Source organism: Antechinus flavipes, chromosome 6, assembly GCF_016432865.1.
Source record: "Antechinus flavipes isolate AdamAnt ecotype Samford, QLD, Australia chromosome 6, AdamAnt_v2, whole genome shotgun sequence".
NCBI classification, from domain to species: domain Eukaryota; kingdom Metazoa; phylum Chordata; class Mammalia; order Dasyuromorphia; family Dasyuridae; genus Antechinus; species Antechinus flavipes.
This window is the reverse complement of record NC_067403.1, coordinates 263,399,023-263,419,531: the sequence shown is the minus strand read 5'-3', so window position 1 is coordinate 263,419,531 and position 20,509 is coordinate 263,399,023. Positions and strand designations below refer to the sequence as shown.

The following is a 20,509-nucleotide window of genomic DNA, read 5'->3' as shown; positions in this document are numbered from 1 at the left end:
GGAGCTGCCCATCCGGGCCAAGGCGAAGCTCCCCCTGGCTTTGCCATTGTCTCGTTCCAGGGGCTCTCTCCCACCCAGCCTAAGCCTGCCTCCTTGCAACAGGAGCAGCAAAGACAAGACCCAAAGATGCAGACACAGCTGGGCCCTTACGGCAGAAGTCGGGAGCCCTCCAGTCGACACAGACACCCACGTCCAAGCACGCCTTGGCGTAGGCTGCCACCGCGTCACACATGCACTCGCAGTCCCCTCCGGAGTCACAGCCACAGGTATCACGCACGCAGGCGTCGTAGTAAGGCATGCGGTAGACCTGTGGGCAGGGGGAAGGGGCACTTGGGTGCGTGGCACTGGGCAGGGGAAAGGGGCACTCGGGTACCTGGAAATTGGCCACCCCCTCCTCTCTGCCAGAGCCAGGCTGGGCCTTTTCTTGCCACTTCTGCCTGGGCGTCTGACTCCCCTGATGGGAGTCTGGCTGGTGCCCTGTGGCCCCAGGAGGGAAGGATGGTACCAAACTCCTTCTCTGGCTTCCCACACACATGCACAGCAACACCCCCTTGCACACACACGCACTCACACACGCACTCTCCCCTTTCCCCCCCTTCCCTCCCCCACCCTGCACCTTGCTATGACAGGCAGAGAAAGTGTTGCTGTTGATGATGGCGCACTTCTTCTCGGCCCAGGCCTTGCGGTAGGGGTTTTGGAGACAGGGATCCACCACGAAGCTGATGTCACCGCACAGGGGATTCTCCTTCCAGGAGTTCACGAACTCCAACTCGCTGGAGGCCACGTACTTGCTGCGGGTCTCAAAGTCGTCCTTCATGTTGCCGTTGTAATTCCCGCACAAGCCGCACAGGGGATCCTGAGGAAGGAGCCCTGGGCTGGTTGGCTGTGCCCGATGTGCAGCCCCCAGCTCCTCTCAGCCCCCCTCCTCGTAACACCCCCCCCCCAGCCCCTCTCAACCCTCCCCAGAGCTCCGCCCCCAGCTGTCCCTAAATCCGAGTGGAGGGGGGCACTGAGGGAGCTCATGTTTTCTTTAGAGATCTCCCCCTCCTACTGTCTGTCCCTCCCCCGCCAAAAGAAGTGAGAGGTCTCGAGCAAAAAGCATGGGGCCCATCTGAAGCCAGTGTGTTGAGCTGCATTGAATTTTTAGACTGGGGGGGTCCCAGACGAGAGAGCCCCCCTCCCCTCCCAGGGATAGGGGAGCGGGCAGGGCCATGCAGAGCCTGAGCTTCCAGGCCGCTACTAGGGGGGCATCTGGCAGGCCTGACAGTGGGGGCTCCCAGGGGCAAAGGAGAGGCCGGGCTCACCTGGGAGTCCCGGAACACCTTAATGGAGACGCTCATGCGTTTGTTCCAGACCAGAGTCAGGCTGAACTTGCCGGGGATGAGGATGTCGAACACCAGGTGCAGAGCGTTCTTTTTCACGTGGATGCTCACCCTGGGGTTCTGCCCCGTGATGGTGTACGTGGCGTCCGACAGCACGAGGGACAGGTCCTGCAGGGGGCAGCTCGCCTTGGGTCCCGGCCTCAGGGGGCCCAGCCGCTAGGCTGGGAGGGGCCTGAGTGAAGCCTCCAGACCCACCCTCCACCCTCTGGACCTTAGGGAGGGTGGCTCTGGCGGCCTAGAAGGCCAGACCTGGGCTGAGGAAAAAGAGAAGCACTCCTGCGGAGTGGGGGGCTTCTGGAGACAACTGCGTGAGGGGGCCATGGGCCCCCGACCGCCTCTGCTCCTGGGGCTTCTGCACTCGTTGTGGGCCCCGTAGGCAGGCACAAGGTCTGGCCTGTCGCCCCGGGCAGTGTGAGTTCCCAGGGCCCTGGGTTCCAAAGCAACTTCTTTTCCAGGCTCTTAAGGTAGGAAGGTCCTGTCTGGGGCCGGGGGGCAAAGCTCAGAGCTCCAGTCCTGGGCCCACGAGTTTGGGGAGGGGAGACAGTTAAAACTTGGTCATCTTGAGGGCTTGAGGGAGACGGGGAAAGAAGTGGGAGTGGTGGGAGAGAAGGGAAGGGAAAGGAGAAAGGAAAAGAGGGAAGGGAGGGAGAAGAGAGAAAGGAAGGGGGAGCAATGGGAGGGAGGGAAGAGAGAGGAGGCAATGGAGAAGAGAGGGAAGGGGAGAGAAGAGAGGAAGGGTCAGAAGAGGGAGGGGAGGGAGAGGGAAACAGAGAGAGAGAGAGAGAGAGAGAGAGAGAGAGAGAGAGAGAGAGAGAGAGAGAGAAAGAGAGAGAGAGAGAGAGAGACATACAGACAGACATACACACACAGATGCACACACAGAGAGACACAGAGACACATAGAGAAATAGAAATACAGAGACAGAAAGACACACATACAGACACAGACACAGACACACACACACACACACACAACAAGAAAAAGCTCAGAGGCCTGGGATCCCCTTCCCATCCCTGTCAGGCCCCAAACCAGCTTCTCACCCCAATAAAGAGTTTGATGGCCCGAGAGCAGGTGACCCCTGACTTTCCACAGACAACATTTTCTGTCACAATCTTGAAGGTGGAATCAGAATTGTTGACACTACAGCCATCCTGAGGGAGAGGAAAAGGTTGTGTAACGTGGTAGAGGCCAATGGAAGGCTCACCTCCTGCCAGCCATGGCCCCATCCGTTACAAGTGTATGGGAGCCACAGAGCTGCCAGCCTCTGCAGAGGTGCCCTGGCCACAGCCTCCTCCCATCGGGGGCCGTCTCACCGTCGTCAGGACGTATTCGCAGTTGCCGTCAAACACAAAGCGTTGCCCGTCAAAGGTGGTCAGGTGGCCCTCCCCGTAGAGGGCGCAGGTGGAGGAGCACTTGTCTTTCTTGGCGCATTGCCATTTCCCCCGCATGCAGGTGCTGATGGGAGCAGGAGACAGTGGTCAGTGGACCTGGCCTGGCTCTGGAGACTCCTCGGGGACAGTGTCTCCTATTCTATGGAGGAGGGCCGGAGGAGGCCTTGTGAACCCTTTGGGGCTGCCCGGTGCCAGGGAGGGAGCTGGAGCCCGGGGCCACACAGCCTGGGCTCCCGGATCCTGACCGGGGCCGCTCTGGAGTGACTTCACCCGGCGCTGGGGCCGTCTGTGGCCATCTCCTGGAGAATGGGGGATGGCCATCTAGCCAAAGTCCTTGGAGGGCACCGTGCTGGGCCCCTCGCTGGCCCTCCCCCTCCCTAGGCCTCTCTGAAAAACAAGGAGTATGGACTAAGTGGCTGCTCAGGCCCCTCGCAGCCCAGAGAGCCTCCAGGATGGGAGTTCCTGCACTGGGATAGGACGCCCAGACAGCCCGGGCCAGCTTGGCCTTCGGGCTTCCCCTCACAGTCGGACTCCTGCCCTCTGGGCTCAAGCGGGCCCTTGGGCACCTGCCTGCTCCACCTTCAGGCCCCGTCTGGCTCCTGAACGTTCTCCCGCCGGGCAGCCCACGGGAAGCCGGCCTCCGGGGAGGTGGAGCTGGGGCAGAAGGCAGGAGACAGACCCCCTCCTACTTCACACAGCCCGTGGAGGCGGGCGTGTCTGGCTGCCCTGTCACTTGTGTTAGCCATGTGTCCCTCTGCGGTCCCCAGGCCTTTCCCAGACAGCCATAGCCACACATTCAGAGGCACGCACGGGGACACGGTCACAGAGACGCCACAGAGAGACACCCAGACACACCCAGAGAGACACAGGTATGTACCAAACACAGCTCTGCCCCACGAGGGAAGCCCCCCCCCCCATAGTCCCCCTGCCCAGCCTCCCTCTCTGGAGGTGCTGATTCTCCTGCAGACAAGCAGAGGGCGCCGGCCTTCCTGAGGCCCCTGTTCTCGCCTGTCGGAGCCTTGCCTGGTCCCCCATTCTCAGTCAGGGAGTAGGGGGCGGAGGGGGGGCTTCCTTACCACGTCTTGCACTCTGTTTGAATCTGGGCTCCTCTGCTGTAAGAAAGGCCCCCGAACTCGCAGGGGCAGTCATCGGGGGGCACGCAGTCCCCATTCAGGTCTTCGTAGAGCCCCCCACCACAGACACAGCCAGACTCACATTTGGTGGGTACCTGGGGGGGGGGGAGGAGCTGTGAGGGGCGAGGGAAGGCTCCTGGGGGTGGGAGGGCTGATACAGCTCGCTCAGCCTCACCCTTGCTGCCTGGGGAACTCGGGCACTGCTGTTGCCTCCTCGGTAAAGTGAGGCAGTGGGACTCGGTGGGCTCAGGGTCACTCCACTGCTGGTCCCCGGCTTCTTTGGTATTTCTGAGCCCTTCTGTGCTGCCCCCAGACGGCCGCTCCCCGCCCTCCAGGGCACCGGCAGCCACTTCTTCGGCCTTGCCCCGGCCTGGGGTGGGAGCAGTCCCCATCCCCCGGTGCCTTTCCTGCCCCTGTGGGGGCCCCAGCCAGGGCGGGGGCTCCTTGAGGGAGATGCGCCTTTGCTTTGGGGTTCATGCCCAGAAGCAACGCCCTCTCTCCCAGCTGGTGGAGGCCGTCCCCGAGGCACGAGGCAGCCCCCGTTCCTGTCCTCCCCCCAGGCAGACTTACACACTCTATGCCAGTGGCCAACATCTGGCAAGTGGGGGCACAGGCAGCGCCATACTTGCTGTCTGAGGACTGGGAGCACGACAGGTATTTCTTGGGAGCCTTACAGGATTCTGGAGGAGGGGGAGGAGGAAGAGGGGGAGAATGAAGGGGAGAGAAAAAATGTAGGCCAGAAGGGGAAAGAGGAGGGGGAAGGAAAAGGGAAGAAAGAGGGGGAAGGACAAGGGAAAGAGGAAGGGGAGAGGAAAGGAAGAGGAAGGGGAGGGGAAGGGAAAGAGGAAGGGGAAAGGGAAGGAGGAAGGGAAGGGGAGAGGAAAGGGAAGGAGGAGGGGGAGAAGAAGCGAAAGAGGAGGGGGAGGAGGTGAGGGAAAGGGGAGAAAGAAGGATATGAGGAAGGAAAAGAAAGAAGAGGGGAGGAGGAAGAGGGGTGAGGGAAAGGGGAGGAGGAGAAGAAGAGGGGTGAGGGAAGAGGGAGGAGGGGAGGAAGAGAGAGTTCGGACATTGCTCCCCAGCCCAGGCTGCGGGCTGTGGGGCCGTCCAGCCCTGCAGTCCCATCCCCGCTTACCTGAGGGATCAGAAGGTTTGCCTGTACAACTGAGCTTCCCATTGACACAGTAGCTGCAACAGAGGAGAAGGCAGGGGTCAGAGTGGCCGGGGGGTGGGGCAGCCTTTTGATCCCCACAGCATTTCTGAGGACACTGGAGTTTGCAGAGAGGGATTGATCTGGGCAGCCTCCCGGCTCCCCTCTGTCCAAAGCAGGAGTTAAACCGGAGCCCCTGCCTCCAGGGGGAGCCGCCCCAAGGTGCGGAGCCGGGGGGCGCTGCCCGTATTCCTGCCACCTTCCCGTCTCAAACTCCTCTCCCCTGGGGCCGGGAAGGGGGTCTGGGAGGCAACTTCTCTCCTATTTCTGGGGCTGTCACCCCCTCCCCCCTTCCCAGCAAGCCCCGCTCTCCCGCAGAGCGCACCTTTCCACCCTGCTCTAGAGCTCGCAAAACACTCGTGGATGGGGAGGAGAAGGGGAAATGTGTCAGCTGAGGAGTTGAGGGCCAGGGGGAAGGGCAGTGTGGGCTGGGGTGGAGTGGTCATGGAGAACTTGTGTGAGTATGTGTGTGTGTGTGTGTGTGTGTGTGTGTGTATGAGTGTGTGAGAGTGTGTATGAATGTGTGTTTGATAGTGTGTATGAATGTGTGTGTATCCGTGTGTGTATGAGTATATGTGTGTGAATGTGTGTGTATGAGTATGTGATGGTGTGTATTAGTGTGTGTGATAGTGTGTATGAATGTGTTTGTGAATGTGTGTTTATCCATGTGTGTGTATGAGTATATGTGTGTGTATCCATGTGTATGAGTGTGTGATAGTGTGTATTAATGTGTGTGAGTGTGTGATAGTGTGTATGAATGTATGTGAGTGTGTATGAGTGTGTGTGTATACGTGAGTGTATATGAGTGTATGTGTGTGAGTGTGTATGAATGTGTGTATGTGTATGTGTGTGAATGTGTGTATCTGTATGTGTGAGTGTGTATGAATGTGTGTTAGTGTATGTGTGTGAATGTGTGTGTATGAGTGTGTGTATGAGGATATGTGTGTGAGTGTGTGTGTCTATGTGCGTGTGAGTGTGTGAGGGTGTGTGTATCCGTGTGTGTGCATGCGTGAGGGTGTGTATGAGTATATGTGTGTGAGTGTGTGTATGAGTGTGTGTGAGTGTGTGAATGTGTGTGTATCCGTGTGTGTGCATGCGTGAGGGTGTGTATGAGTATATGTGTGTGAGTGTGTGTGTGAGTGTGTATGAATGTGCGTATGTGTATGTGTGTGAATGTGTGTATCTGTATGTGTGAGTGTGTATGAGTGTATGTGTGTGAGTGTGTGCAAGTGTGTATGAATGTGCGTATGTGTGTGTGTGAATGTGTGTATCTGTATGTGTGTGTATGAGTGTATGTGTGTGAGTGTGTGTGTGTGTGTGTGTATGTGTGTGAAAGCCCTAACTTGGGTTTGGACAAGATCCAACCACGTCCCTGCCCTGCTCACACCTTCCAGGGCTCCCTGCTTCTCCCGGGGCCTTTGACCATCTGACCCCCAGCCCATGCCTCTGGACCGAGGTGCCCACCCTCCCCAGGTCTTTCTGTGCTGGGCTCTGACTTTGACCTTTCATCTCTTCAAGGCTCAGCGCAGGCAAGCGTCTCCCTGGGCCCCTCAGCTGTCCCGCTTCTTTCCTCTTTGCCAGACCCTCTCTTGCCCCTCTTAGACACAGATTGACTTCATCCATGCCCCTGCCTCTGAGCTTGAGGACGGTAACTTGCCAGAGCTCTCGTTCTACTGCCCTGGTTGTGGCTCGATTGGCACCGGCCTAGCAAATGGGGGGCTCGGTGTCCCCTTGTGCTGGGCATAGCTTCATGCTGGAACTGTGGACAGATCACTTACTGGCCTCGTGCCTCAGTTTCCCCATCTGTAAAATGGGGAGAAGCCCTCCTCCCCTGGCCTCGGAGGCTCAGAGAAGCCCCCGCAGCTCGGTGGAGCTCACCAGGGAATTCCACGGATGATGGTGGACTGGTCGGCCAGAATGAACTTGCGGTCTTCCAGGAAGCAGGGGCAGCGGGACCGGCGGACACATTCGTTCTTGTGGTCCAGGTAGGTCCCTTCGGGGCAGTTGCAGCCATCCACCGGGATGTCGCTGGGGTGGCATTCGAGGCTGCGGTCAGCCAGGGACAGGCAGGTGCGGTCACAGGCCTGGCTCTCATAGCTGAAGGTCTGGTTTCCCGCGCAGGAGACGGCTGTGAACGCAGGCCGGGAGGGGGTTACTCTGGGTGCCCGTCCCGGGGTTTCCCTGAGCCCCGGGGGCGCACTCCCCTCCCCTGGACGAGGGGCCTTGGGAGACACGTACTGCAGTTGTCCACGGCGCTCCTCCAGTTGGTCAGGACGAGCCCCATAGAGGCGCACATGCGGGCGTAGGAGCCCAGGGCCGCGCAGATGTAGGGGAAGGTCTCCTCGTAGTTGCAGGCCTGGTAAACGCACCTCTGGGAGAGGGCAGAGGGGGAGGGGTTGGGGACGTGTCGGGGGTAAGGCAGAGACAGAGAGGGCGGGAAGGCTCTGCAGAGCTTCAGGCGCTTTCTGGGACAGTGCGGACATGCCTGGGAGGGGGCAGCCTGGCTCTGTGGCTCCTCCCCCATGCTCTGTGGCTCCTCCCCCAGCTCTGTGGCTCCCCCCCATGCTCTGTGTCTCCTCCCCATGCTCTGTGGCTCCTCTCCCATGCTCTGTGGCTCCTCCCCCAGCTCTGTGGCTCCCCCCCCATGCTCTGTGGCTCCTCCCCCCGGCTCTGTGGCTCCCCCCCATGCTCTGTGGCTCCTCCCCCCGATTCTGTGGCTCCCCCCTCTCGGCTCTGTGGCTCCCCCCCCATGCTCTGTGGCTCCCCCCCCCCCCCCCATGCTCTGTGGCTCCCCCCTCTCGGCTCTGTGGCTCCTCCCCCCGGCTCTGCGGTCTCCCTCCTCCCTCCCCTCCCCCCGCGGCCCCTCTCCCCCCTCTTCCCCCCCCCCCCCCCCCCCCGGCTGGCACCCGGACAGGCCATGGAATAAAGCCCGGGGGGCCGGGCCAGCCCAGGCTTGGGCAAGGGCTCCCTTCTCCCTTGTCCTTACTGCACATGCACGGAGTGCGCAGCCCGCGTGTGGATGCACGCCTGCCGCGTGTGTGCTGTGGGGGCCGCTACCTTGTAAAAGGGCGCTGGGTTGACCACGGCATGACAAGCCTCGAACACGGTCCCTTTCTTCACCAGCACCGAGCAGTGAGACTCTGCGCACACCTCTGAGGGAGGCAGGCGGGGGAGGCCCGGTCAGGCCGGGTGGGGGGCCGCATGCCCCCCCACCCCGGTGTTCCGGGGGGGGGCGAGGGGCTGCCACCGCGGAGGGGCTTCTGGCCTAGCAGAAGCTGCAGGCTCCAGACGCCATCGGGGCGGGACTCGGAACAAAAGGGGCGGGGCCAGCGGGGCTGAGCCCATGGTCCTGGACCCGTGGCGGGAAGCTGGCCCGGGGATGGGCCGGGGGGAGTCCCAGAGGTAGGGGTTCCAGGGGAGAGCGGACTCGGGACTGGAGGAGGCCGGGGGATCCAAAGGCTCCGACCCAAGCTCTCCGGGGCCCTTTGGCAGAGGCCGGGGTGCCAGCCGAGGACAGAGGCAGGAGGAAGGGCCGTCCCCCCAGCCCTGGGCGGCCCGGAGGCTGTTCCTGTGCCGCCGTCCCCCGCCCAGGCTCTGCAGGCCCAAGGTGGTCCCAGGGACCCCCGGGCCCTGGAGGCACTCACTGTTGAGCTGGCTCATGGAGCAGGGGTCGGTCTCGCGCTCCAGCGCGCTGGGGCAGTTTCCCGACCTCCAGGAGTCCACAAAGAGGGAGGCCGTGCCCTCGATGATGTTCATGCTGGTCAGGAAGTCATCTGTCGTGTCTCCGTTGTAGTTCCCGCAGAGTCCTAGAGACAAGGCAACCCGGCCGCTGGGAGGCAGCTGCCCTCCGCCCCCCGACTCCATCCCTCAGAGCTCCCGCTCACCGGGGCAGCCTCCGAAGCCCGAGCTCCTCCCGCCGCCCGCTTGACCAGTGGCCCTCCAGCGTGTGACCCCTGCCCCAGTGGGGAGCTCACTCCCTGCACTTTCCCATGTGACCGATGGCAGCTTTCCCTTCTGGAGCCCCTCCCCCCCTTGTCCCGTTCTCTGAAGCTAAGCAGAATGGGCCGTGCCCTCCCCTCCCCCCTCCCCCCCTCCTCACCCCCTAACCCCCAGCCCCCAGCAGAGGCTTTCCCTGGAGCCGCCTCCGCTGGGGCTCTCTCCCCCAAGCCGCCCAGCTTCTCCCTCTCCGGTCCTTGCTCAGTAGCCTCGAGCTGCCCAACACGGGCCCCCTCACGCTCTCAGAGGTCGCCGCCTCTGGGTTCTGGAGCAGCTGAGGAGACACGGCCCCGGCCAGGGGCCCCTGGAGTCCGGGGCAGGCTCGGGGTGACCGGCCTCATCCACTGAGGGAAAGTCTCCGGGCAGACCCGAGTCCCCCAGGCTTCGGGCCGGCAGGGGCGCCAGAACACAGAAGAGTGGAGCGGGTGGCCCACCTTTTTGTCCGCAAGCCAGAGCCTGCCCTGTCCCCCACCGGCTCTGGCTCCAGGCTGGGCAGGGGAAGGCCCGGCCTCTGGGGATCACCAGCCAGGTGATGGGCCTCTGGGTAAATCGAGGCAGTGCCTCCTGAGGACCAACCAGAGGGTCTCTGCTGGGCTCCCTCCTGGCTCCAGCGACTGGAGGGGACTCACCTCGGGTGTTGCCTTTAAACTGGGGGCCGACTCTCACGTAGACCTGGAAGACGGGCCGCAGCTGCACCACGAGCTCCAGCCCGAAGAGGGTGGCCATCTGCAGGTGGGTGGAGGTCTGCCTGAAGATTGTGATGTCACCTACAAGGCGACTGACTCAGGCCGGGCCCGGGCCGGGCCCCCATCCCCCCAGCCCTTCCCCCCTCGGCAGCCGCTTGGCTGGGGGACGTCTCAGAGACTGGAGCTGGATGCTCGGAGGCAGAACTGGGGGCACCACTGCCCACTGTGGCAGGGTGGCAAGGTGTCACCCACAGTAGCCGCCTGCACCCTGGGCCTCAACCCTGGCTGGGAGCCCGAATCTCCCTGGAGCCCAGCTCCCTAAGCCCGATCCTCCTAGAACGTGGCTCCCTAAGTCCGGGGCCCCCCTGGAGTCCAGCTCCCTAAGCCTGACCCTCCTAGAACCTGGCTCCCTAAGCCTGGGGCCCCCCTGGAGTCCAGCTCCCTAAGCCTGACCCTCCTAGAATGTGGCTCCCTAAGCCTGGGGTCCCCCTGGAGCCCGGCTCCGTAAGCCCGACCCTCCCGGATCCCTGCTCCCTAAGTCTGGGGCCCTTGCCTGCTGGGCCGGGGAGAGGCTCCAGGCCGGGCCCTGAGGGCAGAGCAGTTGTTCTCTCTGGAGCCCAGGCCCGTGTTCCCGCAGAGACTCAGGGATCAGTGAGGGCCCCGCTGGGGAGGGAGGCTCAGAATGCCGTGCGTGCTGGCAAGGGACACTGGGGCTCCCCTAGGGACTGGGGCCTACGGGGAGAGCGTCACCTGTTTGGTACGGCAGCCACTTGACGTCCCCATCATCTGTGAGGAGTTCGTCTTGAGAAATCACGATCTTGTCCTGGAGGGGGAAGGGGAGGGGGAGAAGGGGGATGGGAGGGGGAGGGAGGGAGGGGCAAGGGAGAAGTGGGGTGAGGCGGGGGTGATGGGGGAGTGTACTGAGAGTAACTGGCCGGGCTAGGGGAGGGTGAGGCCAGAACTCCGCCCGGTCCCCCAGTAGCTTTGGATCATCAGCCGCCGTCCTGCGACCGGGGAGCGCGTCTTCCTGCTTTCTCCTGTCACCCTCCCCGTGTCTCTGGGTCTGTCCATCTCTCTCCTTCCTACACTGTCATTCTCTCTGTCTCTCTGTCTTTCTCTGGGGTTTCTGTCTCTACTCTCTCTGTCTCCGTCTCCGTCTCTGTTTCTGTTTCTCTCTGTCTCTGTCATTCTCTCTTTCTCTCCATCTCTCTGTCTCACTGTGTCTGTCAATACCTCTTTCTCTTTGTCTCTGTCTTTGTCTTTATCTCTCTTTCTTGCTTTCTGTTTCTGTGTTGTCTCTACTTCTCTCTCTTTATTTCAGTCTCTCTTGCTTTTTCTGTCTCTCTGTCTCTGTTTCTATTTCTCTATCTGCATCTCTCTCTGTCTCACTGTGTCAATACCTCTTTCTCTTTGTTTCAGTCTTGTCTGTCTCTGTCTCTATCTCTGCCTCTCTCTCTGTCTCTGTCTCTATCTCAGCCTCTGTCTCTCTCTATCTCTGTCTCTATCTCTATCTCTGCTTCTCTCTCTCTCTCTCTGTCTTTCTGTCTGTCTCTTTCCACACACTCCCTCACTCTTTTATATCCTGACCTCCTTCCCTGACCCTAGGTGAGGGGGGCACACTCAGGCCAGGAGGGTCTCAGGCAGAAGCAGTTGTTGGTTCCCCACCCTGGCACCAGCCCACAGGTCCTGGGGGGGGACTTGGGGGGACTTTGTTGGAGACCCCTCCCCTCCCACCTCAGGGCTGCCTCGGGCCCGGGGGAAGCCTTGGTACTGCTGCTCTACCAGAGAGGGCCCCGCGCCCCCCAGCAGCGCCATCTCTGCCCCCGCGCCCAGGCTTACCTTGGTCGACGTGTAGATGACGGCCACAAGTGCGGTCTCTGAGTGAGAGTAGCCAGACTTGTCGTACACGGCCATGAGGGTCCCGTTGTTGGGCAGGCTCGGGCTCTGGGGGTGGGGGGGTGAATGAGAGACATCTGGGTGACGAGGAAGCCCGGGCCAGCCCTGCCCGCCTTCTCCCACGGGAGCAGCAGCCTCCCTTCTCCCCCCTGGCTCGAGGACGGGGCTGAGGACTGAGGGCTCCCTGGTGAGGCCCCGGGCCTACCTTGACCAGGATGTAGGTGCAGGTTCCGTGGAAGCGGTACGGCCGGGAGTCAAAAGTGGTGATGAAGGACCCTCCCTCCAGGGAACATCTGCCCGGACACGGCAGCTCCGAGCAGTTCCACTGGCCCGAGGCGCAATGGCTGTCAAGGACACAGCTCTATGAGAGTCCCCAAGGCCCGGGGCCTCCATCTGGCCAGGGACGGTCCGAAAAGCCTCCAGTGCCTAGAAGTGTGCCCTGCCCTGGGCTGTGCATGTGTGTGGGGGAGGGGGTCCTGAGGGGGGCAGGGCTCCCCATTGCTGACTCTAGGCTGGTCCCAAGCCAGGCCCCCCAGGAAGGAGAACAGCCCAGTCACTGGTTTCCCCCCCAAGGCCCCTTGGCCATCCCTGGGTCTGGGAGCCAAACTATTGGGCAGGGCATCTGGGGCCATCCGGGTGGTCCCCAGGCTCCTGGGCTAACAGGGTCCAACCAGGCCTGACCCAGAACCTCCTGCCTCTGCTTCGAGAGCTCCGCAGGAGGTTCTTGCCCTGCCGCCGGCTGTCCAAGCGGACTGTCCCCCGAGGTTGCCTCCAACCTCCTCAGCCCCCAAGTCCTCCTCCCCAGGGACCTACCAGGTCCTGCAGGCGGCTTTCATGACTTGTCCCGGGGCGTAGATGACTCTGTTAAGTGTGCAAGGGCACTGCTCGATGGGCACACAGCTGTGGTTCCCGGTGATGTCATCGAGCACCGTGCCTGAGGTGACAGGAAGAGGCTGAGAGGAACTCTGGGTGGGGAAGATGCTCCGTGGCTCCCGGGGGCTCTGCAGAGAGCCCCACGCTGGGGATGGAGCTCTCGGGCTTTGTTTCCCCACCTTGCTGGGTATTGAAAGTGGGTGCTCTGATTTGGAACTATTCTCAAAAAGTTATCAAACTGTGCATACCCTTTGATCCAGCAGTGTTTCTACTGGGCTTACACCCCAAAGAGATACTGAAGAAAGGAAAGGGACCTGTATGTGCCAAAATGTTTGTGGCAGCCCTGTTTGTAGTGGCTAGAAGCTGGAAAATGAAAGGATGCCCATTCATTGGAGAATGGTTGGGTAAATTGTGGTATATGAACATTATGGAATATTATTGTTCTGTAAGAAATGACCAGCAGGATGAATACAGAGAGGACTGGCGAGACTTACATGAACTGATGCTAAGTGAAATGAGCAGAACCAGGAGATCATTATATACCTCAACAACGATACTGTATGAGGATGTATTCTGATGGAAGTGGATCTCTTCGATAAAGAGAGCTAATTCAGTCTCAATTGATCAAGGATGGACAGAAGCAGCTACACCCAGAGAAAGAACACTGGGAAATAAATATAAACTGCTGACATTTTTGTTTTTCTTCCCGGGTTATTTATTCCTTCTGAATTCAATTCTCCCTGTGCAACAAGAAAACTGTCTGGTTCTGCACAAATATATTGTATCCAGGATATACTGTAACCTATTCAACATGTAAAGGACTGCTTGCCATCTGGGGGAAGGGGTGGAGGGAGGGAGGGGAAAAATCGGAACAGAAGTGAATGCAAGGGATAATGCTGTAAAAAATTACCCTGGCATGCGTTCTATCAATAAAAAGATATTAAAAAAAAAAAAAAAAAGAAAGTGGGTGCTCTGGGAAGGGCTGAGACGCAGGGGAAGCCTTCTCTCTCCCAAGGAGGCTACTTCTCCATAGCAGGATGATGGGGAGGGACACCCCTGGCCATCTTCTCATTTCTTCCCCCCATTTCCCTCAGGGGCTTTGGGCCTCAGTTTACCTTCAGGACAGAAGCAGCCAAAGGTACAGAAGCTGGGACAGCTGTGTGCTGGGTTGGAGCACGTCTTCCTGCAGGGCGTCCCGCACTCCTTGTATATCTGGTTGGCAGGACACTTCTCCAGAGCTATAGCCACAGTAAGGTACCCATAGTGAGGGGGGCCCACAGATGTGCCAGCCTACTCCCTTCCTATTAGCTTTGAGCTTGTACTTGGATTGTAAACCCCTTGGGCAGATATCCACCTCCCTAGACCGGCAGGCCCAGGATGCTGCTCGCAGGCGATGGATAAGAAAGGCCCAGTGGATGGGACTTTCCCCTCAGCTCCAGACCAATAGGTGCTCCCAGGTAGCCCTGGGAGGAGGCTTGGGCCAGGGCCCAGGAGCCCCTGTGGAAAGGAAATCCCCAGTAGGAGAAAGCCGAGGACCTCAGGGTTTCCAAAGGGAGAAGGTTCTCCCGAGCTCTGTGTGGGGCTCTGCTGCAGAGTGTGGGGCTCCAGAGGGCCTGGCTGCCCCCTGGACTCCGAGCTCAGAGATCCTCCCTCTGACTCATCTGTCTACAAAGTGCCTTCCTCGGAGGAACAATTGTGGTTATTCTCAGATGAGGGAACACTTTTAGAGAGAGATGACTAGACCATACCCTCCTGTCTGCCACAGACTCGATCCCAAGCCCCTGGGCTCCTGGCTGACCCCCAAAATCCTCCATCTCTCACCTCCGGGCATTCTGTCTGTGACCAGTGCCTGGGATGCCCTCCCTCCTCATTTTTACCTCCAGGCATTTTCTCTGTCTGTACCCATGCCTGGGTAGTCTCTTCATTTCCCCTCTAGCTCATTTGGAGTCCCAGATAAACCCCTCTTCTCCAAGAACCTTTTCTTGCTCCCCCTCATGTGAGTGCTTCCCTTCCCTTGTCTCCACCATCTCCTCATTTTCCTGCCTTAAAGCTATGAGCTTCTGGAAGGAGGGCTTGTTTTTGGCCTTTCTTTGTGCCCCCAGCTCTTAGCATAGAGCCTGGCACGTAGTAGGTGCTTTCTTAGTGCTTATTGCCTCTCTGAGTTCTGAATTCCTGGTTCAGTCTGGTGTCATGGAAAGATCACTAGACCTGGATTCAGAGAACCCTGATTCTATTCATTGCTCTTGCCACTTTGTGAGCTTCGTTAAGTGGCTGAGCCCCTGGTTGAGCCTCAGTTTCCTCTTCTGTCAAAAGAGGAGGTCAGACTCAATGATCCTGGGACATCAGCTCCAATGCCCTAATTTCCCTTGCTCAAGTCTTTCCACTCTGGGTACATGTCCCATGCCCCCTTAGGGTTGAGCCTGCCCTTAAACAGGAGCGGGGTTTGCATGCCCAGGACACCTGCACAGAGTGACTAATTAATGAATGTTGGATTGAGTTGGAAATGGAGTCGGGCAGCTTCCCTGGAAAGGCCACCTCGGCTTTGGGACAGAAAAAGGCAGTGGCAAGCTCGCTTTTGAGGGGCTGAAGAGATGTCTTTGGGGACATTCCCCCAGACCCTCAAGTTTGCATGAAGGCTGCAATGCTAGGTGGCCCTGGGGGTGTGTGTGTGGGGAAGACTAGTCCCAGAAGGCTCAGGGGTGGCACAGATTTCTAGGGGCTCCTGTGCTCCTGCTGCTCTGCTGGACTGGCCATGGAGCTCCTGACTCTTCCCTTTTAGGTACTCACAGCAGAAGTTGGGCCTCCTCCAGTTGGTGACCTGCTGGCCGCTCATGGAGCACTGGCGGGAGTACTCGGACAGCGTGTGGCAGCTGCAGTTGGGCCTGGCCGGCTCCGGGCAGGCCCGCAGGTCCATCTGACAGCGGGCAGCAAAGGCGTCCTTGGACACGTTGCAGTCGGGGCCCACCTGGGTCAACAGCTGGAGACACAGCTGGGTCTGTATGGGGGAGAGCGGGAGTGGTCACAGCTGGTGTAAGAGGTGAGTCTGGTCCTCAGGACCAGGGTGTGTGTGTGTGAGTGTGAGTGTGTGTGAGTGAGAGTGTGTGTGAGTGTATGTGAGTATGTGTGTGAGTGTGAATGTGTGTGTGTATGAGTGTGAGAGTGTGTGTGAATGTATGTGAGTGTGAGTGTGAATGTGTGTGAGTGTATGTGTGAGTGTGAGTATGTGTGTGAGTGTGAATTGTGTGTGTATGAGTGTGAGAGTGTGTGTGTGTGTGACTGTGTGTATGAGTGTGAGCGAGAGTGTGTGAGTGTATGTGAGTGAGTGTGTGTGAGTGTGAATGTGTGTGTGAGTATGTGTAAGTGTGTGTTTGTGAGTGTATGTGTGAGTGTGTGTGATTGTGACTGTGTGTGTATGAGTGTGTGAGAGGCATGTGGGCTTGTGGGCAGTCCCCTTCCCTGCCCCCCCTCCCAGGAGCAGTGCCAGCCTCCCCCGTACATAGTCCCTGGGCATGCTGTTGGCGGTGGGCAGCTCCTCGTAGGCACAGATCTCCGTGGGGTCATCCAGCTTCTGCAGGGCGGCATATTCGTATGCTTCCAGGAACTTGCCTGACAGGGAGGGGGGTGGGGTATGTGGACACAGAGCTCATTGCCAGCCCCTTGGTTCAGGGGGGCACCCTGGACCACCCACTTACCAACCCTCTCCCCTGGGACAGTCTAACTCAGTGACCATTGACTGGCTGTGCCAACGCTGGCCCCAAGAGGCTCCCTCCCATTCTTGCTAATTCTTGCTCCAGGAAATGGAGCCCTGGCCTCTGTGAGGGGCCTCAGAGCTCAAGTGGAGCCTGGAGGCTGCTAAAAGCAGGTGTGAGGAAGGAGGTCCAGGCAGCGGGCAGCAGTCCAGGGCGGGTCAGTGAGTAAGCCCGTCTGCTCCTGCAGTTTGTGGGGGCAAATGGGTAATGCTGGAGCTGGGCTGGAGCAGCCAAAGGATCACGGGGCGGAGGGGAGGGGGCAGCTGGCCTTCGGAGCCGGGAGACTGGGAGAAAGAAGGGAGGAGAATAACGTGGGGGGGGGAGCTGGGGCCGTGACCATGGGGGGCACACTGGGCAGGTAGACTAGATCTGGGGCCAGGAAGAGGAGGCCCGGTCCTGGCCTGAGCCCTCTTGAGGGTCCCTTCCTGGGGTGTGTCCCCTTGGCTGTGGGTGGGCCCTGTTCAGGCCAGCTCTGCTCCTGGGGGAGCCTCCCCTTCTCCTGGTCGTGATGGGGACTCGGTGCCAAGGGGCTCCCTCACCTTCGCTCTGGAACTCATTGTTTTCTTCTCCGTCAAAGTTCCCACACAGTCCGCAGGTCTTTTTCATGTACTTCGCCTCGACCATGACCTGGAGAGGAGAGCCTCGTGGTGAGCGCCAAGCCGGGGGTCTCCAGGGGGCTCCCCGGCCCCCCGCCCTGGCCAGGTCTCACCATGAGGTAGTCGTTGCCATTCCACATCACCACCAGCTCCATCTCCAGGAGCTTTGCCACCAGCCGCACGCTCTGTCCAAAGGGTGTGATCTGGAGCCCATTGCCTGTGTAGGGCAGGCTGACCACCCTGGAAGACAGCAGCCCTCAGGCCCCACCCCGCTCCCCTCCTGGCTCCTGGTTCCCTGCGGCCCTCGCCTCTCCCCCCTCCCCCCCCCCACTACCAGTGAGTGATCTCGGCCAACAGAGGTGAGACGGTGAACAGGGAGTTGGGGGGAGTGGGGCTGGTGACCCTTCCACCAATGGCCAGCGGGTGGCTGGAGCCTTTATTGCCGTCTGCCCTGAGGAGCCACCACCCTGGGGCAGAGCCTCAGCCCCCAGCCAGGGGCTCCCAGGCCGGTTTCCTCTCCCCCCAGCTCCCCGTCTTTCTCCTCTCCCAGCTCCTGGGGGATCTTGAGGGCTGGCTCTGTCACTGGGGGTCCTGAGCCCTGGCTCCTGGGGGGTCCTGAGTCTCAGTTCCTGGGGGGTCCTGAGGGCCAGCTCTCTCCCAGGGGAGCCCCCACCCAGCAGCCAGAGCTCACCCCACATCCTTGATGGAGATGGCCGAGTCCTCCACGGTGATGCAGGAGGGCCCCACCTCGATGATGATCCTGGCGATCTTGTTGCCGGGACCCCTGCGCAGCTGGATGTCGAAGTCGGGGGACGCGTCATCGCAGACGGCGGCGAAGATGTAGTTGCACGTCCCCCCAAAATCGTAGAGGTATTTGTCAAAGGTGGAGATATGTCCTCCACCCCACGTGGAGCACCAGCCTCTGTCCGGGGCTGGGGGAGGGAAAGCGGGTCAGGGGTCATCGGGCGCCCGGACAAGGGGGGAAGCCCAGAGACCAGCCTAGGGCCAGCTCAGGGTGCCCTCCCTGGCCTCTGCCTCTCCTTGAACACATCCAATGAGAGGGAGCTCCCTCCCTCCAGACAGTTCCTGCTATTGTGGGCTAGACTTCCGGGACGAGTTTGCCCTCGGGACTTGGGTCCCAGTCCAGCCCCCTGCCATCCCAGGCTGGGTCTGTCCCTGGATCTTTTGGGCCACAGCCTTCACACCCACAGACTGGGGCTTCTCCCAGTGTCCTCTCCAGACACTCAGTCAGTCTCTCCATCTTGCCAGCCAGACTGGCCTTGGCGTCCACCCCAGGCGGTCGGGGGCCCGCAGACCACAGCGGGACCCTCATCTACCCTGGCCAGGAGACGGAGCTCTCCGCATGGTGTTCAGGGCCTCAGATGCCCCCTTCCCCCCCCCCCCCCATGCTGATTCCAGCTGTCCCAACATAGAGCCCTCAGGAGTCCTCTGGGGATGGGCCTTGGATCCAAGCCCAGGACCTTACATTTGTCCACCGGGGGTTCGAAAGTGGGCCTGGCCCAAGGCGTGGGAGGCAGCCCCAGGGAGCCCGGGCCAGCAAGAGGAGAGAGAAGTACTTCTGGTGGGTCTCCCGTGTGCCCGGCACTAGACTGAGCCCCTTTTACAACTCATGTCTCCTTTGGCCAGGGAGAACCTAAACTCGGAGCCCTTTTCTGCATGGGGGGCCTCGGAGGCTGGCAATGCCCGCCTGAATGGGCAAGTCTGTCCTGCCAGGGACCCCGGGCTGGCCCAGGGGTGAGAGGAAGCACACGGGTCAGTCCCTTGGAGAAGCATGGGCTTGGGCTGGCTTGGCCCCCTCCTCCCATCTTCTGGGCTGTCTTCCTTTCTGGGACGCCCACCCCGATGCCGGGCAGTGGCTGCTCTCCCCCCATGGGCCAAACTCCACTTACTGGAAGGCAAGTCTTCTTCCTCTTCCCTGGCCAAGGACGCTGCAGCTCCAAGGCCTAGAGGTTAGAGTGAGCAGTTCAGAGCCATGGAGAGTGTGCCCACCTAGTCCCCTCCCTCCTGCCTCCCTCCTGCCTCCCTCCTGGCCTCCCTCCTGCCTCCCTCCTTCCCTTCTCAGCTTCCTCTCACAGGGTTTCCCAGGGAGAAGTTTAGGGGTGCGCAGCACCCAGCCTCCCCGAAGACTCTGGGGTCCTTTTGGGCTCTTGAGGCTCTTCTGACTGGGCATGTGTGGCCCCTGTGGGGGCATTGAGGGGCCGCTGACTCTCCCACAAGCCCTGGGGCAGTGGGCCCGCCCCCCAGGCCCTTCCCTCCTTCATGTCCAGGATGGAGGGGGCCTTACCTGGGGTGGTCGGAGCCTTGGTCTTGCCACCTGGGAATAAAGAAACCAGGAAGGGAAGTGAGTCTGCGGGTGCCTGGAGGTGACCGTGGATAGGTGGGGCCTCCACTGCCCTAGCCCTTACTCTGGGGGGTAGGGACTGGTACCCAGGGAGCCGTGAGCACCTGAGTGGGAGTCGAGGGGCCCTTGGGGCCAGCCCTGGTTCAGACATGGCTTCCTGGCGGGGGGGGGGGGCAAGTGCCTCCCTCCTACTGAGTCCCAGAGTTCCTTTCTGCTAAACAGGGGCAATGCCATGTCGCGTGCCAGGCTGTGCCATGAGGAACACACTTAGCAAACCTCAAGTCAGCAGAGAAACTGGAGCTTTGGGGGGATCCTGGCCCAGGGAAGGGTCTGGCCCAGAGCTCCTCGAGGCGGGGGGGGGGGGCCCTGCTTGGGCGGGGTCTTACAGGGCTGGGGTGGGAGATCCCTCAGGTGCCCATTGAACCCTTTAGGGTCTGGGGTCTTCTCATGGAACGCAATGACTTCCCTTGCTCCACGTCACCCTCTGAAGAATGAGCCTGGGAAGTCAGGCCTGGTGGACACATGGAGACTCGAGGTCATTCCGTCCAGCTGCAACATGGGAAACTAAGGCTTGGGGGGGGGGGCAGAGGCCTGCCTTGACTTGGGCAGCTTCTCTCAGTCCAGACCTCCCCGGGCAGCCTTGGGCTGAGGTCGCAGGGTCAGGAGTCACTTACCCAACATCAGGGCCCTCTTCTCTCTTTGACGTAGTTTGTTGGCAAAATAATTGTCCTCCAGGCCTGTCCAGGGGAGAAGGTGCCATCCATCACGCACTCGGCCCGTCCCCCCCATTGTTCATGCCCCATGTATTAAGCGCCTGTGCCAGGCACAGTGCCCACCCTTGGGGACCCCACTGTCTAGGAGGGGATGACCTATGATAGTAATGGTGAGAGGCAAGCCCGAGGCTCTGGGGGCATCCCAGAAGGCCTTCCTCCCTGATGTGGCCCACGAGGGCAGACCCAGGGGCCAAGGAGCAGAGCTGCGAAGGCAGAACTTGCTGAATACCCTCACTGGGGGGCACTGGAGCTGGAGGGAGGGTCAGGGTTTGACAGCAGCAGGGACAGCAGGGGGGCCATGTCAGGCCCTAGAACAATGGGCTGACCTCCTGACTGCCCAGCGGTGGCAGCTGACATTTGGGGAGCAAATAGGAGCTGGGTCTGGGAAGGTGAGGGGGCGGCAGCCTGGAAAGGACCCAGTGCTGGGCAGAAGTTGGTACTTTCCTCAGCGGGCAAAGGGGACCA

At 60.5% G+C, this 20,509-nt stretch overlaps 1 protein-coding gene across 1 annotated transcript in view; it reads right to left on the bottom strand.

Annotated features, from left to right (window-relative positions):
- The window catches only part of MUC6 (mucin 6, oligomeric mucus/gel-forming), a 33,423-nt gene extending 13,363 nt beyond the window's left edge, over positions 1-20,060 (bottom strand). The window contains exons 1-26 of the mRNA XM_051966951.1: positions 19,946-20,060; positions 19,215-19,244; positions 18,820-18,873; positions 17,601-17,841; positions 17,023-17,149; positions 16,853-16,940; positions 16,061-16,170; positions 15,352-15,559; positions 13,680-13,802; positions 12,505-12,625; positions 11,897-12,035; positions 11,635-11,739; positions 10,546-10,618; positions 9,739-9,876; positions 8,758-8,919; positions 8,171-8,265; positions 7,352-7,484; positions 6,992-7,241; positions 5,039-5,091; positions 4,477-4,586; positions 3,850-4,001; positions 2,696-2,837; positions 2,423-2,533; positions 1,305-1,490; positions 617-856; positions 151-307 (exon numbers count right to left, since the gene is read on the bottom strand). Of these exons, the coding sequence (XP_051822911.1) occupies positions 151-307; positions 617-856; positions 1,305-1,490; positions 2,423-2,533; positions 2,696-2,837; positions 3,850-4,001; positions 4,477-4,586; positions 5,039-5,091; positions 6,992-7,241; positions 7,352-7,484; positions 8,171-8,265; positions 8,758-8,919; positions 9,739-9,876; positions 10,546-10,618; positions 11,635-11,739; positions 11,897-12,035; positions 12,505-12,625; positions 13,680-13,802; positions 15,352-15,559; positions 16,061-16,170; positions 16,853-16,940; positions 17,023-17,149; positions 17,601-17,841; positions 18,820-18,873; positions 19,215-19,244; positions 19,946-20,060 (3,463 nt within the window). The remainder of the gene's footprint in view (positions 1-150; positions 308-616; positions 857-1,304; positions 1,491-2,422; positions 2,534-2,695; positions 2,838-3,849; positions 4,002-4,476; positions 4,587-5,038; positions 5,092-6,991; positions 7,242-7,351; positions 7,485-8,170; positions 8,266-8,757; positions 8,920-9,738; positions 9,877-10,545; positions 10,619-11,634; positions 11,740-11,896; positions 12,036-12,504; positions 12,626-13,679; positions 13,803-15,351; positions 15,560-16,060; positions 16,171-16,852; positions 16,941-17,022; positions 17,150-17,600; positions 17,842-18,819; positions 18,874-19,214; positions 19,245-19,945) is intronic.
- Positions 20,061-20,509: the final 449 nt, after the last annotated feature.